General features: G+C 43.7%; 1 protein-coding gene across 4 annotated transcripts in view; it reads right to left on the reverse strand.

Annotated features, from left to right (window-relative positions):
* MICU3 (mitochondrial calcium uptake family member 3) overlaps positions 1-19,672 on the reverse strand; it is a 103,971-nt gene that overhangs the window by 46,735 nt on the left and 37,564 nt on the right. For 3 of the 4 annotated variants that reach the window (XR_008308642.1, XM_053256321.1, XM_053256318.1), the window contains exons 5-8: positions 19,068-19,451; positions 17,164-17,211; positions 9,984-10,066; positions 1,358-1,429 (exon numbers count right to left, since the gene is read on the reverse strand). Coding sequence is in view for 3 of the 4 variants with exons in the window: in XM_053256321.1 (XP_053112296.1) it covers positions 1,358-1,429; positions 9,984-10,066; positions 17,164-17,211; positions 19,068-19,451 (587 nt within the window). In the remaining variant the exon portion in view is untranslated. The remainder of the gene's footprint in view (positions 1-1,357; positions 1,430-9,983; positions 10,067-17,163; positions 17,212-19,067; positions 19,452-19,672) is intronic. The other variant, XM_053256319.1, reaches the window with a different exon arrangement.

The raw sequence follows: 19,672 nt of genomic DNA on the forward strand, positions 1-19,672 counted from the left end.
AAGTATGTAGTACACTGCTCTGGGCTCCTTGGAGGAAGAGCAAGATATAAAATGTAAATGTAAAAATAATAATAATCAACCTATGGCATTCTCTGCCACAAGATGTGGTGACAGCCAGTGTTCCCTCTAACAGGGATTCCCAGTTGTTGTTGACTACAATTCCCATAATTCCCAAGCAAAAGCCATTGCAGCAGGGGATTCTGGGAGTTGTAGTCAACATCTGGGAATCCCTGTTAAAGGGAACACTGGTGACAGTCAACAGCCTGGATGGCTTTAAGAGGGGTTAAGATAAATTCATGGAGGACAGGTCTATCGATGGCTACTAGTCTGAGGGCTAAAGGCCACCTCCAGCCTCAGAAGCAAGATACCTCTAAATACCAGTTGCAGGGGAGTAGCAGTAGGAGAGAGGGCATGCCCTCAGCTTTTGCCTGTGGGCTTCCCAGAGGCATTGGTGGACCACTGTGTGAAACAGGATGCTGGACTAGATAGGCCTTGGGCCTGATCCAGCAGGGCTTTTCTTATGTTATTTTTTCTAGACTGAAAAGCCCCAAATGTATTTCCTCCTTTCCTATAAGGAAGGTGCTCCAGCCTCCAATAATTTTGGTTGCTCTCTTCTGTACCTTTTCTAGCTCTGCAATATCTTTCTTTTTTTTAGATGCAGGGACCAGTACTGTTAATGGTATTCCACATGTGGCTACACAATTTTGTTTGTATAATGGCATTACATTAGCAGTTTTAGTTTTGACCCCTTTCCTAATGATTCCTAGTAAATAATTTGCCTTTTTCACAGCTGTTGGACATTCGGCCAATGTTTTTATTGAGTTATCCACCATGATCCCAAGATTTCTCTCCTGGTTGGTCACCAGTAACTTGGACATAATCAATATATATGTGAAGTTGGGAATCTTGCTTGAATGTACAAAACGTTATGCTTATTTACAATGAGCCACATGTGTCATTTTGTTGCCCATTCACTTGGTTTGAAGATATTTTTTGGAGCTCTTGGTTTTTGCCACCTTGAATAGTTTGGTGTTATCTGCAAACTTGGCCATCTTGCTGCTTACCCTTAACTCCAGATCATTTATGAACAAAAGTGACCATGCCCCGCTGGGGAGAGGGGATTTCAGTAGAAAATAGCACAGGAGGAAAAGGGTTAACTCCCCCCCTCCATATGGTGCTGATTTAGATACCTCCCCACAGCAGTAGTGTAATCAGAATAGAAGATGTGTGTATTTTATTAACATGAGGTTAGCAACCCTAACCCCTGTGTCTTATGTGAACAGCGAGCACAAGTAATCCTGGGCAGAAAACTATAAACCCCATAATTATCTCTCAAGTTTGTTTCAGTGATACCTACCAACATGGCACGTTTCTCTTCATTGCCTTTTCTTTCTTTCTTCTCATTTTTCTTTCTGAATATGTCTTGCAGCTGTAAAATAGCCAATTGTATAATCTGTAATTACTCCTGTAAATTAAGATGCTTATAAACATAAAGTCCATCTGGTAGTTAAGGCACAATCCAGCATAAGTTATTTACTACTATTTCACATTCCTTTGCTATTAATGGATCTTGGCGTCAACGAAAATTCGTTGGATGTTACCCTTAATACACACAATGTATTATTTTTAGTTAACATCTTGGAGTTTCTATATACATTTTCCACCTTCTAAACTCTCTTCTCTTCTTTAGGTAAAAGCCAGTGTCATGTTATGATAAATGTGTCAATTTACATACACTTCCCACACTATTGTTTGCATGCTATGATGTGTGAGTGCAGGTAAGGCATACCATTACCTCCAAGAACCCCTCTGCATTCACAATAGGAGCCAAACCATGAGGTTTTCTTTGAGTGATCATGATTTCTTTGAATGATCATCACTGCAGTCATACCTAGGGGATCTGTACCTGTGCACAGCCTCATTCAAAACGTGCTAGAGCTCAGTCTCAAGAATTTTAGCACAAACCCCATCCCTACCCCGCCTCAGCAAGAATGCATGTTTAAGTGGGTGTGGCTTATGCCTCTTTCCTCAGATCCCTGTCAACAATCACAGAGAGTGAGGTAGCAAGGCATGTATCTTGTTGAGGACAACTGAAGTAGGATAAGTAATGAACTTTATTACAGTTAGTGACCAGCAATTAAAATTCAAAATAAAAAATAACAAGGCTGGGTAGTAGAGCATCATAACATATACATGCGGAAATCTCGATTACAATTAGTCAACTAGCTCCAGACTCAGCTTACATGCTGTGGCACAAAATCATGCCACCCCAGTTGTGGTTGGTGCATACTGATCTGCCAGAATGAAAGAAACTTAGTACTCATCTGATCTGCCTGGTATGTTCTTTAGAAGCAGTTCAATCATAACAGTGTGAATATCTCTATAATATAGACAATGTAGAATAATGTGTGTAATAGACTCAATATTGCCCAAACCATACAGACATAACCGGTTCTTGAGAGGCATTCTCTTGGATCTGCCTTCCAGAACGGCAGAAGGCAAGGCATTGGACTGTGCCAGCGAAAAAGCTCTCTGATTAAGGGTAGTCAGATTTGTAAGGTGCACAACCTGCTGAGGGTAGTTTGAGAAGCTACCTGAGGTACTACTAGGGTAACAAGATTAAATCAGATTGCTTCTCCATATCCACAATGTGCTGTTTGATAGTCTCTTTGGCAACATCATATCCCCATGAAAGTAATTATTGTTATGAGAGGCCATATCTGCCCAATTTATCATAGAGGCCCTTGCACTAGTTGGAGTGGAACTCATCTTTCAGGACCAGGGGGGCAAGGCCCTAATGGCAATAATGTAATTTGAGCCAGTAACTAAAACGTGTGAAGCCATCCCTGGGCCGCAATTCTGGTTAGACCCACCTCCAGGGGCAAGGTGGCATTTGAAACACATCTGGGCACCTGAAATATTGCATGAAGGAATCTAGATTGAACCACTTCCATGGATTTGTAATCACAAATGGATCACATCTGGACCCTAGATAGCATTTATGCCAATACTCCGGCCTGGTACACCTTAACAACCACTGGGATAAAATGGCCCCTTCTAGTGTGAAAATTTTTTAATATGGCAGATGCACTCCTTTATGCACCTGCTGCGGCATATTCACATTGTGTGTGCCCCATGTACCATTCGCATGAAAAACTATACCTAGGTACTTATAACTGCTAACCTGCTCAATCCTACTCCCGTTAATTTGCTATTTGGCGAATACCATGACCTTAGGTTTTTTGGTATTTATGACTAAAGGACTCATCTTTACAAAACTGTGTAAGTCTTTGCAACACTCTTCTCATACTGACTAATGTCCTCGATAGTATGGCCACATCATCGGCATAAAGTAGAATCAAGACAGGTCTTTTTGCTAGCTTAGGCAGATGGCAGTTGGGGTTGTCCAGAGAGGGAATTAAAAATTAATTCTTCCCTCTTCAAGGTCACCTCTTCAAGTTCCTGAAGTAGGAAAATAATTATTCAAGTATTGTTAGTGCAGACTTGATAATTTATTAGGAGACACAAAGCAGTGGTAGAACAACACTTTCTGCCCATCCCATTAAGTTTACAGCCCTCACAGTCAGTCAAAGCTGAGATGGGGTTTTGCCTAACTTTAGATGGATTGCTTCTATCACCATGGAATCCAGGCTAGAGTGTCAAAAGAGAAACAAGCAATCCTCTTGTTGGACCTGATGCATATTATTCAAGTGACAATGGAAGGAACTATAAAGGTTATCTCATAAGCTTTTTGTGACTTGAAGAAGTACAGGGAGCACTGAAAGAGGCACAGGAGAATGGGCATCTGTCTCCACCAACTGGAAAATATTAACAAAAGGAGACAGTATTGCAATTCCAAGTCCAGAGATGTTGTCACAGAGAAGTGAGTTGCTCAATATAGAGATGCAATACTTCTGTGGATGAGCTGGTTTAGTATCCCCCACCAACTGAGAAAGGATTCAGAGATGCTGCTGTGTTGGATTTGTTGTCTGACTGGGACGTCAATGCATTTTCAACTTCTGTTTCAGGGTAAGGTGATCCCAGTCTAGGTGCAAGGAGTATAATGTCAAGTTCCGGGGATGATACCAAAAGTGGGGTCAGTACTATGGTGGAAGAAGATTTTTCAATAGGCATAATGGTTGGAACAATGAATGCTGAGGATGACAGAGCAATGGACAATGCATCAGAGAGGACAGAGGGTGCTGAACATCCTGACAGTGGTAAATATGGAGTAGTTGTAAATGGTAATGAAAACCATGGCTAGCACCAAAGGTGCTAATACTGGAGGTGATGTTGATGCTGAGTAAGGATGCAAGAGGGTAGCATAGGTTAATGCTATATCATAATAATCCCAAGGTGGCCAAGAAATTGGCAGAAGCTCATGGTCTATGACTGGAGTGTGTATGATAATCCAGAGAGTGTCAATGGTATTAAAGAACCAAGTATCACAAAGGACTTCCCAATCACAAAGCATCAAGATCATTTCCAGTGATGTTGGGAAGGTCAATAAAGAGAATGCTGGACTGGGGAACAAAGTAAGGTCTGAGCTGGAGAATGAGACTGAGATCTAGTTTAATCATTCCTGGATGGGCAGTGGCTATGAGTACTCTTGGACTGAATAGCCTACATAATTATTATAGGTGATATGGGAAGGAACCCAGAATGGATCATATTAGGATGCCAAGGAGACCGAAAAGGGTTGTCTCAGCTTTTTCAAAGTCCTGAAAGTGCTCCATGCCTACACCGCAAGGATTAACATCAAGCCAAGATATCTTGTTCTCTGGTTCAGTACCAGGATTCAAACTGGACTGAGGACTGACTCCTAGGTTTGGGCTATTCTAGACAGTCCAAGTGAGGACTTCTGTATCTTCATCTTCCATATCTGAAGCAGTCTGTTGAATCTTTGGAGAGATCTAAACAGGATCAGGCAACTAGGTGAAAGGATCTGTTGGAGATTGGAAAGGATCGGTAGAGAGAGGATTCAGCATTCATGGAAGATGGAGGCTAAAGGGTGAGAAAGTACAATTAGCTGTGAAATGGATGGTGGCAGAAGAGGTGCAGACTGATGCTGTCCAACAGCAAGTGTGAAAGTAGGCAAAGTTTTCTTTTTGTGCCTCTTTGGATCATCAAGGGTATGTCATATCTTTTCATGTTTGTCAGTTTCTTAGAAGCTGATCTGAGAGGTCCCAAAAGGATTGGGGTAGGAGTCACTGGGCCCAAGATCAGTACAAGTGAGGGGAAGGTCAAGTATGGGGTCAACAAAGAAACCTGATTCAGTTCCGAGGTTGAGGCTGTCAGAGGAAGGTCTGGAATGCCTGAATCTGTCTGGAGATACAGGCCTGAGAAGTTCCAAATTCTAGGGCCCTCAGGTTTGGCATGGAAGTGGCCAAATTGGGCCTGAAGGCTCATGAATGGTAACAGGCAGTGTTCCCTCTAATTTTTTTAATCAGTGAGCGGAATGAGGTTGGTTCTGGGTGGCAGTATCAAGGAGGTGTGAGCCCATCTATATATTTATTTCTCCTAGGTGCACCTGTTGCTAATCCCATGTGTGGCAGCTCTCATGAGCAACGGGGACTAATTAGCAATGGGGACGGGGGAGAAAATAGGGATGCCAGCTGGTGGTGGGCTGCCTAGCCAGTGCAGCCACTGGGAGCAGGTGGAGGGCTGGGCCGGCCAGTGGGAGCAGGCAGTGGTGGGCCAGCTTGGCCGCCAGGAATTGGCAGGCAGAGGTGGCTTGTCAGGTTTCTGGCCAGTCGGCCAGCCAGAAAGTGCCAGGCCGGGGGCGGCGGGGAGAAGAAGCTGGTCCATCTGCCTGCCAGAAACCGTGGGGTGGGGGAGCGGGCCTGCCAGGCAGCAGAGGCGCAGATGTTCTGCACCCGGCCCAGCTAGTATGCATTATTATGTGCCACAATAGATACAACATGCACGCACACACACAAATACTGAAATAAGTGTATTTTACAATTCTATTTATAAATTTATAATATAAAATAATATTTATTCTATTTATAAAATTGGGATTTATAACTTTGTAGTGCCAAACAAAGCTTTTGGTTTGAAGCCGAGCTCTTAAAATTCCATAAAGACAAAAGTTATTCTGTCTGAGATTTTCTTAAAGTAGTGTCTTCATGATACCGTGATTGTGATTGGTTTTGACCTATGTGTTATGTTCCTACTTGCTGTACTCTATTATCTTCTCTGCCACTTGTCAAAATTTGATAATTCTTGGGGAACAGTGCTAGATTCCCTCAGACAAGATCTGGAATAACTGGATCACATGCAGAACAAAAACCTTCAATTTATTAACTAGGAAATATATCTATAGCCATTTTCATTACTTAAACATGAGTCTTCAATAGAGTTTTTTTTCTTTTTCAGAAAAATTCTGAATATCATCATATTTTAACTATTCTTAGCAGTGTTTTAACACTCAATGATCAAGATGATTAAAATATGTTCAGAATTTTTCTGGGGGGAAAAAATTCTGAAAAGAAAAAAAGAGATTCTATTTAAGACTCATGTTTAAGTAATGAAAACAGCTATAAATATATTTCCTAGTTAAGTGATTGAACTTAAGAGCTTGCCTCCAACACCAAAACAACACCATGTCCAAGAAAAGTAGAATCTCTTTCCCCACCACCTTATCCTCCACTAATTCCATTCTCTTCTCTTTTGGGGAAGACACTTTAAACACCCAAGCGGCCAAGGCCCGGGGAAAGGAAAAGGCAGCACAAGCAGCAATGCGATGAGCGCCTGCTTAAAACAGCTGTGTGGGGGTCTTGAGTTCTGTGTGCGCACACTCACCTTAGAGGGAAGGTAGATAACATGTGGAACCAAAATCAAACAAATTGATCCTGAGCCAGCGCTCAGACTCTGGGACAAAGAAGCAGAGGCCAGGAGTGCTTTCTACCACAACACAGCATGGAGACTGGTAGATAAATTGTATTATGCGACTGACAATGCAAGGATTCTACCTTGTGTTCCTTGATGAGAGGCAGTGTTTCCATTAGCAGAAGGTAGTTTACCACCCCAGTTTACCACCCCAGACACTTCTTTAAAAAGTCCACAGCACCACAAGTTTGTGGCTGCAACAGTAGGGAACAGTAGCAGAGAAGTAAAGGGCATGAAGGAAAGAAACACAAAGATAAACATGAAGGAGGGCAAAAGGGTTTGAACTTTTTAAAACAAAGAGAAAGAAGAGGCCAAACTGATATGGACAAAACCGAAAGAAAGTTCTCCATGATGCTATTGCTATGGCAGTCAAAGAACTCAGGGAAAAGACATGGTGCATACCCATTTAGGGATGTGTATTTGCTGTGAAGGAGTGGGGCCCTTGCCAAAATTCTTGAGGCTGAGCTCTAGAAGGATCCAAACAAAGCTCTGCATGGGGCAAACCCTATACATGTGCCTGCACAGAGATCATGAAGGAAAACAACATTACTTGATCTGTAAAGTCTACATATGTAGATTGATGAGCATCTGATTCTCAGTACAATAAACACTACAAAGTGTCTTAGTAGGAACCTTAATGAATCACAGCCTTATTGACCCAGCAAATCCCTTATATATTATGCCTGAATGTATAGACAATGAAGCTATCCACACTAGCAGCCCAACCTAGACTAGGGCAGCCCAACCTGGGTTGGATTGTTTGGGTGGAGCACCAGGATTGCTTCCAATCCCAGTACTTTTGCTCCTGCTAGCCCGGCCCCTAACTGGGATTAGAGGGTGTGAGCATGCCCTCAACTTCCGGTTTGGAATCATGTGTGCGCTTGGGTTGCACGCAGGTCAGGCACCTGGAGTACCCGACTCATGGGGGAATCCACCAATGCACCATGCTTGTTGCACAGTGCATTGTGGGATTCCTGGAGGCTGGGACTCATTTTCCCGGCCTCTAGCAATCTGCGCTTCCGGGAGCAGCATGGATTGCGTGGGCGCATGCTGGCATGCCGGAGAGGAGCTCGTTGCTTGTCTGGGGGGAAAGGTAGGTTCAACCCTGCTTTTCTCCCCACCCCTGTTATGGTCATAAGAATGACCTTAATGAGTCATAGAACCAATGCAAGTATTCAGAAAACAGATTGTATAATTCTGAAGCTAAATATATTCAGAATACATATTTGATTGCTCGTATCATCAAAAGCTTCCCAACATGTAGAAAGTTATCACCTCAAAGAGAAGGGTTTTAACCTAGACTTCTTCCTGACCTACAGGCTTTTTAAGTGCAGAATATTTTCAACATGAGAAGCCTCCAACCTGCATTCTCAAATAACACAAACCCAGGCTGTACCATATAGTTTTTCTGAGCATTTAAATGGCTCAAATTGGAGAAGTAAATGAAAAATGTGAGGCCATCGAGGAGAGTGATGGTAACTGAAAAAGCAAAGAAGATCTTCTATATTAAAAAAAACCCCAATTCATGCTTTGATTTCCATTACACAGATACATGAAGGAGGATCTTGTTGCACTCATCAATAAAGCTCATTTGAACTTCTGGAAATGAACCTTTTGTGCAGAAGAAGTGCTACAGGATACCAATGAGTACAGCAGTGAACATGAATTAATCTAAGAGCACTTTTCATAGGAACATTGTCTGAAACAAAATAATGGGATTGACTGTTGAAAGAAGAAAGGACAAAACAACATCTCCTGTATCAAGGGAACAAAATCCTTCTGTTCTCTGACTTCAAGCCTATGACATAAGCAAACAGGTTTTTTAAAAAAAGGTCTGCAAAGCATTCAATGACTTAGTTTGGATAATTTCTGATGTGGTGCTGTATGTAGGAAAGACCAGGTATTATAAGCTCTTCCTTGTCATATTTCACATTCTTTATGCAATCAAATCTAATAAGAATGACATAAAGAGCAGCTACTGTTTACTCGATTATACTCATTTTGTTTACATGAGGACTCACTTAAAAGTTCTTTTGGACTTTCAGTAAACCTATTAAAATAACTGATCAAAGTAAAATTGCAGATTTTAGATATGTTTAAAACTTTGATTTCCTTTATTAAACAATTAAATAATTTTAGAGTTATTAACCATTCGTATTAGAAAAAAGATTTTATACTGGCATTCTAGAAGACAGATAGTATTGTGATCCTTATCCTACAAGGCTACTCAAAATTCACGTTAACTAAATAATTTTCTTCATTTCAAATAAAAAGTTAGTGACCACATAGGTTTTAAAAAGTGTTTAATTTAAAGTCATCATCATATTGCCTATTAAGTAACCTAGTCACATGAAGCAGCAGCACAATCTAATTTCTCCTTTGAGAATTTTAAAATAGCCAGCTAGCTGATCTACTGATCAAAGAATCTCTGCCTGTGTCCAAATGGCCACCACCGATGCAGCCTTATAGCCAGTCCCAGCATGAGGTCTATTCCAGAAATAAGGGAGATCAACTGGAAGAATCATATGGATGGCTGCTAGGTAGACACTCAGTCCAGAGGGTGACCAATTCCAACACACAGACCCCTTTCTCTTAACCTAGAAAGTCAACCACTAAACTATGGAAAAAATCTCTCTTTCCCCACCATATCTCCCTTCTACCTGCTATCTCTCTCGTGTGCGCGCTCTCTCTCTCTCTCCATTCCACTGGCTCCCTGATGCATGTGTCTGATTTAACACTACAACACAGTTCAGTACATGCATGTTATTATTAATCATACGGTCCTTATTCGGCATCCCCTTTTATAGTATGAACCTATTTACAAGGCTATCACGGTAATTAATCAGAAATTACCACAGTGAACAATTAGGGAATAAGCCGATGTAGGGTGCACATACTTTGGTGGTTGGGATACAGAGGCCTGTTTAGACAGTCTAGTTGCTGACTATTAAAGTACAAAGATTTTGCATGTTCTAGAATTTCACAGCCTTTTCACAAACTGCTCTGCAGAAAAGATTAAAAAAAACTGTAACAATACTTCCCTTTTCCTACACTGAAGAAACTGGGGAAAACACAACATCCAATATACCTACCACCAAAAACTCTTTTTTGTCCACCATCTCATTTCCATCTGTATCAAACATGTTGAAAGCTATCCTAAAACCAGCGTGTGGCTCTGCCAAGGAATAAAAGGAAAAAGATGTAAGAGTAAGAGGCAAATTTAATGTTCAAGGTGATATATACTGACACGTATATAGTAACAAGGGCCAATTATGCAACAGCGATCACTCCATGTGGTTAAACACAAAATTGCCCAAGCCATGCAGAAGGAAGAGGGCAGCAGATCAGATTTTAACAGCAAAAGATGTGTATAAAGAGCACTGAACTTTTTGCAGATAGCCCCTTTATCTTCAGTTATGCTCAGATATCGGAAGTGATCTCAAAAAGGCAAAAAGCACTGGAGGAGAGAGTCTGGAAGAAGAGAGAAGGGATCTTTTTACCTGCATGCCCCTTTTGTCTTAAAATAAGACCCCAATACTGTTCTTTCTGCATGACTGGGCCAGTTTTAAATAAATGAAACTGCTGCTATTACATCTAATTCGGTCCTGCTTACATCTAATTTTGTCCAGAATCTACCTGGAGTGACAGGCTACTTACCTGTAACATTGGTTCTTCTAGTGGTAATCTGTGCTATTACATGAATGGGCTTTGCGCCTGCGTAGAGACCATGTTGGAGTTTCTCCATGTTGATACTTTTCTGAGTGTTTTTGTGGTAGCCCCACCCTGGTGATGTGCACACGTGCCTGGCTTCCCTCCTTCAGTCCGTGAGTCCACCAACCTGGAAAACTAAAGAGGCGAGGATGGGTGGGTGTGTAAAAGCACAGACGACCATTAGAAGAACCCAAGTTACAGGTAAGCAACCTGTCAATCTTCGATGTGGACTCTGTGCTCTACACGAATGGGGGCATAGCAAGCTGCACCCCATGCATTCCTTACCTGAAGGTGGATGATCGTGCAAAGAGTGACTGAAGAATTGCCACGCCAACAGAAGCATCTTTGCGGGAGCACACATCAAAGGTATAGAATGAGGAGACACCTAAGTTGCTACCTGACAAATTATGTCCAAAGGGACTTTCCAGTCAAAGGTGGTGGAGGCTGCAACCTCTCTGCTGGAATGAGCCTTGATACAAGAGGGTCTCTCTTTTTTGGCTAACTGATAGCAGAGCTTTGTGGTTTTCGTGACCCAGCAAGAAAGAGTCTGTGTGGAACATTGTTCTCTCTAATTTTTTATCATCAGTGAGCGGAAAGAATTTTGTTCTGGGAGGCAGTATCAAGGCAGTGTGTGCACATAACCCTCTCCCTCACACACACGGAAATAATTAGTGTGCAATTTTTTTTAATCTCCCCCTGCTCCCAGCCTCAACATTCTGCCAGCACTCTGTTTCCCCCTCTCCTTGGCTGGGCCACCTCCTTCCCTGCCCTTCTTCCCCAGCTGGGCACAGAAGGCTTTGCCCCCATTTTTTTACTTCTTAAAGCCTGCTGTGCAGTGCGCTGGCAAGTTCCTTCCACCTCCTCTCCTTTCAGGAAAGCTGGAAACGGGCTGCAGACAGCAGAGCCCATGCAGTCACTTGAGAGGAGGGGAGAGGAAGGAGCTTGCCACCACCCCCCATCCCGCCACATTGCACAGTGGGCTTTCAGTGGTAAAAGAGATGGGGCAAAGCACACTGTGCCCGGCTGAGGAGGGAGGGAGGTGGCAGTGACCTGGCCAGGGAGAGAGGGGAACAGGGTGCCAGGAAGTTGGGCAGCGGTGGCGGGTGCAGCAGAGACTACATGCCCACCAGAAACTGCTTCATGGGGGCCTGGGGGTTGTGCGTGCACCTTAGAGGGAACAGTGGTGTGGAGGCCTGTTTGTCCCGATTCAGGCCAGCAATGGCAACAAATAGGGGTTGCAACTGCCTCCATTTCATAGTGCGGTGCACATAAAACTCTAGTTGGATGCCCTGTGGACATCCAAAGAGTGAAGGTGACAGTAGGCAGTGTATTTGGGGTTTGGGAAGAGTAAAGGCAAAGTGAGTGGTTGGAAGTGGTGAAAAGAAACTACCACTTTGGGAAGGAAGGCAGCGTTGTGGGGGAGAACTACTTTGTCACGGTGGAAGCCAAGGTAAGGAGAATCCATAATTTGTTGACTCACCTCACAGAGGTAATGGAAACTAAAAAGGCTGCTATGCAGGACAGTAGCCCCAGTGAGGCCATTGTTAGGGGTTCAAAAGGGAACCCCCATGAGGCAGGAAAGGTTTAACAAAAGGTCCCAGGCTGGTGCCATGACGGGGTCATCTGGGTAGAGGTAGGTTAGACCTTTTAAGAAACTTTTATTGTAGAGTTTGTCATGATGGCTGCCAGATTAACTCTGGGGGAGGATATCTAAACACAACTCCTTCAGGAGCAACAGGTATGAGCAGACGTCTTCAGCAGAAAGGTGAGTAGGAGAGAGAACCAAGTTCTAATTCTAACTGAAGTAGGCAAGAGAACCAAGATTGCCTGGGCCACCAGCGCGCTATCAGAATGCATTCTAGCCTCTCGTATTTTGTGAAGAATCCTGGGGAAGGAAGGGGGGGGGACAGATAAGCAAAGAGTCCTGTCTAATCGAGAGTGAAGGCATCCCTTAGTAAGTGTCTGCCCCTCCCTGCTCTGGAGCAGTACAGGCAGCATTGAGCATTGAGGAGCAAGGCAATTTCTGGGGTACTCCACTGGGTGAAGAGGGAGTGGAGGACCATAGAGTCTATTTGCCACTTGTGTGATTTGGTGCATGCCCTGCAAAGGACGTCTGCTTCCAAATTGGCTGTGCCTTGGATGTGGATTGCTATGGAGGTGATGCAATTCGCTATGCACCAGCGCCGCAAGTTTAGTGCTAGATGAAGGAATTTCGTAGAGCTGGTGCCTCCCTGTCTGTTCACACACGCTTTTGCCATCATGTTCTTGGCTGGGACTGTGACAAAGGAGATTCTGAGGATGAGTGAGAACCCTTTGAGGGCTTTGAAGATGGCTAATAGTTTGAGGAAGTTTCTGTGGAGGCGAAACACCACATATCATCCATATGCGCTCCCCATCCTGTTTCTGATGTGTCCATGGTCATAATATGCTGTGGTAAAGGAGGATGGAATAGGGCTCCAGTACTGAGATTATGTGAGTTCGCCCACCAGCACACAGATTTACAGATCTGATAAGGTATGTGTATCCAACACCTCTGGGTGTCCTTCTGGGAGTTGAAGCAGAGGAGGAACCAGTATTGTAAGGAGCAGGAGTGTTCTGGTGGGGTTGAGTTTGGATGGTGTAATTTATCTGGAGGCTGAAACGTTTTAACATGTTGATTGTGGCCATCAGAGAGTCATGGACTATTTGAGGAGAGTTGCCCACTATTAGTCAATGGTCCAAATATGGAAAAATTTGGATTCCCTGTTGTTGAAGGAAGGCTACCACTGAGGCCATGCATTTTGTGAAAACCCTCAGGGCAGAAGCCAGACCAAAAGAGTGAGGATTTGAACTGGTAGGTCTGTGTCCCAATTTTGAAATGGAGGTATTGCTGGTGTTGAGGGCAGATGGTGAGATGGTAGTATCTTTGAAGTCCAATGAGGCAAACCATGCCCCCTGCTGGAGGAGGATGAGGATGGTCAGTTTTGTTATAATGAGAAAACATTTGTATGTAATGCATTTGTAATAATAATAATTCGATTTCTATGCCGCCCTTCCAAAAATGGCTCAGGAGGGTTTACATAGATTAATAATAAATAAATAAGATGGATCCCTGTCCCCAAAGGGCTCACAATCTAAACCAAACCTAAAATAGACACCAGCAACAGTCACTGGAAGTACAGAGCTGGGGGTGGATAGAGCCAGTTACTCTCCCCCTGCTAAATAAAGAGAATCACCACATTAAATGGTGCCTCTATGCCAAGTTAGAACTCTTTTGGTAGAGTGGTAGAAGGCTTTAGGTGTGGGGTGGAAAAAACAGACAGAAGCAACTACTTTTTAAAAAACAAGAATTTTTACTTTAAAATAGTTCAGTTTAAACCAGTAGTTCCATTGAAAAGCTTAGTACAACAAAAACAGCAACCAAATGAGCATAAGGAAAATGAGATGTGATCAAAATGCATCCGACCTGTCTAACACTGGGCCCTAACTCAGAGTCCTTTGCAGTTACCTCAGTTTTTCAAGGAACCCAGCTTGTCCTTGTTCAGCCTCAGATCCTCCTCTCCTTCACAGTTCTGGGGGTTCAATCCCAGATTGTTTCTTCTTGCTTCTCAGCGATTTTAGCTCTCCAGAGAGTTTCCACTCTCTGCCGGTGATCTCACAGATCTTTCCAGTCCCAGCTCCGTTTCTCCCTCAGACTGTACCAATTCTTTAGTTCTTTACTTCTTCTTGAACTTCGTTTTCAACACTGAAAATCTGATGAAGCAGCCTCCTATATATACACAGACTTCCCTCCTATATTTTTCAAAATACCCCATCAGCCATGACCCCCCAAAAAATCAAACTTCAATTTCCCTCCAAAATCAAACCAGTAGATTTCATCACCCTCAAAAATGAAACTGTTGAACAGAAGCCATGAACTTTTGACCCCTGCACAACTTACTTGATACAATGCAATTTACAATACAAAGTCTTATTTACAAAAATAAGAGGTTTAGGACTTGTTCCTCCACAGATATATACTCGAGATCGACCAAAGATCCTCTGTTTCAGGTTTGGACAGAGTTCCTTGAGTTTGGATTGACAGTAATCTAAGTCTGAGTGAGTTTCAGTTTAATGAGAAGTGTCCTCAGGGAGTGCTTTGAGTTCAGAGTGTGTCTCAGGTTCAAAGCAAACATCTTCTGCTTCTGAAGGCAGATAATAGGGCTCTTTGGTATTGACTGGATCTTGGTTGGGATCAAAGGCCGGTGTGAGGTGTTCTGCTACCTAATGTACTGAGACTGGCAAGTTGGGATGTTGTTCCGAGGCAAGGGAGTGTTGCTGTAGTGGAGCACTCCAGTGAGGCTGTGTGGTGGGCTGCATTGTCCTCAGCTGCTGCTGCTTCTGCTGCTTCTTTAGTTTATGGATAGACTAAGTCCTCTGTCAAGACCTTCCGCTGGGGAGGCTTTGGTAAAGGCTGGTTGCCTGTGTGATCTGAGGTCTTATGAATTTCCAATCTCGAGGGACAGGGTCTCTTTCTTTTCTTCTTTTTTGGCAGTACAATGTAAGCTGCCACGCCCAACACAGTCAGGGTCAGTTTTTGTAGAAGAGCCACATTGGAAGTCGACGGTATTGAGGAAGATTGGTGTAGAGCCGTGGGCTTGAGAGAATGCCTGGATGGGCCCAATCTTTGGGCATCCATAGACATGGTTGCAATAATGGGCTGTGAGCCCAAATGAGCTGGGGGTGAACTCGAGGTTGCGGGGCAAGAACGGTTGTTGGGATCATCGAATCTGATTTGCATGATGGTGGGAGTCACAGCCAACTGGGAAGATTTAAGTGCCTGTTCCCAAAGCAGGCGAGAGGCCCTGTTTTCACACACTTGTTTGGTGAACTTAAGAGTAATAGAGGCATGCGTCTTCTTTGTAGGCCATGCTGATGCAGAACAGTTTGAATTCGGACCACAAGGTTTGAACTCAGACCACCCAAATAGCTGTGTCCACTCATGGAGGGAAATTTGGCCCCACAACGGACAGACCTTTTAAAGGTGACCTTGCTGGCCAAACGCAAGGTGGAGAGTCCAAGGGAGTGTTTCCCCCCAGGTGGGGAGAGGGGGCAGGGGTCATGAAGGAAAAACTGAAAACAAAAAATGGAGAACAGGGGAAAACTAACTAACTAACTAAAGAACAATAAGATGGAGCAAACAAGAGAAGGACAAGAAGGGGGAAAGAAGATTTTAAAAATCAAGCAAAAAGCTCAAAGCAATTTACAACAATGTCAGTCTGTTGGCAGATGAAGAAAGACTGAAGGAGAGAAACAAGGCACATATGCATATCACCTAGAGGGGTGGGGCCACAGCCAAAATGCCGACAAAATAGGAGTGTGCACAGAACCAGTTTTGCCTGTTGGGTTGGAATCCAGACTGGATTCGAATTTACTCAGCTTGGGCTTGGTCGAACTGGGTCTGGTCTGGTTTGGCCATCAAACCAGGCTGACCTGTTTGCGGGCCAGTTAAGAGGTAAACTCATAAAGGGGAACTTGGTGAGGATTCCCCTTTACAAATAAAGGGTATTCCCTTACCTAAAGGTGTGGAGGAAGAGACGAGAGAAAGAGTACTCTTTGTACCTTTAGGAGGTGGAGGAAAGATATTGGAGTCCATGGAGAGACACTGGAGGCAGGGGCATGCGTGGAGGTCAAGAAAATGGCTTCTGCACGTATGCAGAGGCCCAAACTGGGGCACAGCCGGCCTGGGCTGTCATTCGGGAGGCTGGCGGGGGACTTGGAGGAGCCCCACCACCTCTGATATTTCTCCACCACAGCCTCCTAAAAAGGTACAAACAGTACCCCCTTCTCTTGCCTCCCCTTTAGGGTAGAAAATTTAAAAAAAATTCATGGACTGGTCCGGACGGGGTTTTTGATGGGGGCTGGACCAAACTGGCCCGGTTCCAAGGCCACTCTGGCCTCGAACCGAACTGGGCCAGATGGTTCTGTGCACATCCCTAGCTTGCACACCCCTAAGAGAAAACTATCAGCTGGGAGAAAATCCGAAGTGTTCTCTGCAAAGCCCATTTGTGTAGAGCACAAAGACCATGTTGAAAAACCTAGATTTCCCATTTACATAATTAAACATTCTAGTCACTAAACAAACTTAGTAGTATTTCCACAGTTCTTGTCAGGCTCATGTCAGGCTCTTGGGCAGAGGTGCAGAGGAGATGGAATCTTTTGTCTCATTGGCAGAACTCCCAAAACTTCAGAGAGTAGCTTCAGAGGGCAGCCACCCTGTGAGTGTTTGTCTATAGACAGCTGAAGCCCCTTTCTCTTTGGATCTTCATCCAGAAGTAATTATAATGGAATTGGCTCTTTGGAGCCAGATCTGCTCTTCATCCTAACCTTCTGCTATCTCAAGAAGAAGATCTTCTAGGAGCAAGTCAGATATCTTATCCTGAAGCGGGGTATATATATGATAACTGTCTTCCACATGCAGGGAGATTTTGAGGGAAACTTTCAAACAAACAACTCCCCGTAAGTTTTCAATTACAAAAAATACTGATGCATATATCATCATAGTATGATATATGTGAAATAATTTTTACTCTGAATACTTACTTGTTAAGATACATAATAGAAACAGATATTCTGTGTAAGAAATCACACCTGGGGGAAAAAGCAGGTCAGCAAATCAGTTGATTCATTTTCCAAACACCAAACTGTAATTCTTGAAGTTATAATGCTATAAATATAAACAGCTGGTTCACAGATAATTAAAAGGGATACAAGCTGAGAATCACACCATAGACCAATTGGTAGTATATATTGGAAATATACCCTATATACTCCTACACATGTGCTAGGGCACACCCACACACTCTAGAACTCATATATGCAAGGAGCTTTTGTATCAAGGAGTCTAAAAGGTTCTTGCACAATTGTGCTTGCACAGAGGGGCAAGGGGAGTTGTGCAAGGGCTCCTGTTGCACCTTGCCACAGCCCCTAAAAGCACAAGTGCTTCATTCATTAGGATGTCAGCCGGTAAGTTCAAACATTAGCACCCAGATTCAACTGTGATTTAAAATTTTACATATTATTAAACTTCCATTTAAAACAGCATGAACCTAGTGATATTAGAAAGTTAAATTTCCACAACTATAAGAACATAAGAACATCCCTGCTGGATCAGGCCCAAGGCCCATCTAGTCCAGCATCCTGTTTCGCACAGTGGCCCACCAGATGCTGCTGGAAGGCACAGACAGAAGTTGAGGGAGTGCCCTCTCTCCTGCCATTACTCCCCTGAAACTGGTACTCAGAGGCACCCTGCCCTTGATGCTGGAGGTGGCCCGCAGCCCTCCGACTAGTAGCCATTGATAGACCTCTTCTCCATGAAGTCATCCAAACCCCTCAAAGCCATCCAGGTTGTTGGCTGTCACCACACCCTGTGGCAGAGAGTTCCACAAGTGGATCACGCATTGTGTGAAAAAGTACTTCCATTTGTTGGTCCTAGACCTCCTGGCAATCAATTTCATGGAGTGACCCCTGGTTCTAGTGTTGTGTGTGTGTGGGGGGGAATTTCTCTCTCTCCACTTTCTCCACACCATGCATGATTTTATAGACCTCTATGATGTCTCCCCACAGTCGTCTTTTTTCTAAACTAAAAAGCCCCAGGTGTTGTAGTCTTGCCTCATAAGAAAGGTGCTCTAGGCCCCTGATCATCTTGGTTGCCCTCTTCTGTACCTTCTCCAGTTCAACAATGTCCTTTTTAAGATGTGGTGACCAGAATTGTGCGTAGTACTCCAAGTGTGGTCGCACCATAGTTTTGTATAAGGGCATTATAATGTTAGCCGTTTTATTTTCAATCCCCTTCCTAATGATCCCTAGCATGGAATTTGCCTTTTTCACAGCTGCCGCACATTGAGTCGACACTTTCAACGAGCTGTCCACCACAACCCCAAGATCCCTCTCTTGGTCCGTCACTGACAGCTCGGATCCCATCAGCATATACTTGAAGTTGGGGTTTTTCGTCCCAATGTGCATCACTTTACATTTGCTAACACTGAACTGCATTTGCCATTTTGTCGCCCACTCCCCCAGTTTGGAGAGATCCTTTTGGAGCTGCTCACAATCTGTTTGGGATTTCACTACCCGGAAGAGTTTGGTATCATCTGCAAATTTGGTCACATCGCTGCCCACCCCTGCTTCTAGATCATTAATGAATAAATTAAAAAGCACTGGTCCCTGTACAGATCCCTGGGGGACCCCACTTCTTACTTCCCTCCATTGTGAAAACTCTCCATTTATACCTACCCTCTGTTTCCTGTCTTTCAACCAGTTAGCAATCCACACATGTACTTGTCCCCTTATCTCATGACTGCTAAGTTTCCTCAGGAGTCTTTGATGAAGAACTTTGTCAAAAGCTTTTTGGAAGTCCAGGTAGACTATGTCAACTGGATCACCTTGATCCACACACTCGTTCACACTCTCAAAGAAGTCCAGAAGGTTGGTGAGGCAAGATTTACCTTTGCGGAAGCCATGCTGGCTCACTCCCAGCAGGGCCTGTTCTTCTAGGTGCTTTACAATTTTATCCTTGAGGATGCTTTCCATCAATTTGCCTGGAACGGACGTTAGGCTAACTGGCCTGTAATTTCCTGGATCGCCCCTGGATCCCTTTTTGAAAATTGGTGTTACATTTGCTACTCTCCAGTCCTCTGGTACAGAGCCCGATTTCAGGGATAAGTTAAATATTTTAGCAAGGAGGTGGGCAATTTCACATTTGAGTTCTTTGAGGACTCTTGGATGGATGCCATCTGGCCCTGGTGATTTGTTAGCTTTCAGTTTTTCCAGACAGTTTAGAACATCATCCCTTGTCACTTCTATCTGACTCAGCTCTCTAGCCTCCATCCCTAAAAATTAAATTACAAATAATTTGGTTTATTTTTTAAAATTATGTGTGATTCTTCAACAGTGATTCTAGAATAAGTACAAAAAGTTTTACTGCTTGATGAGGTAGCACTCAATCGATACACATATCGTGGACAGTTTGGTGTTGCGTTCTGCTGCTTTTAGGACCACCCTGCTGCATATTTGACTGTTTTGGTTAGTATCTTAATTGCTATACTTGGTT

This window comes from Hemicordylus capensis, chromosome 5, assembly GCF_027244095.1.
Source record: "Hemicordylus capensis ecotype Gifberg chromosome 5, rHemCap1.1.pri, whole genome shotgun sequence".
Classification (NCBI taxonomy): domain Eukaryota; kingdom Metazoa; phylum Chordata; class Lepidosauria; order Squamata; family Cordylidae; genus Hemicordylus; species Hemicordylus capensis.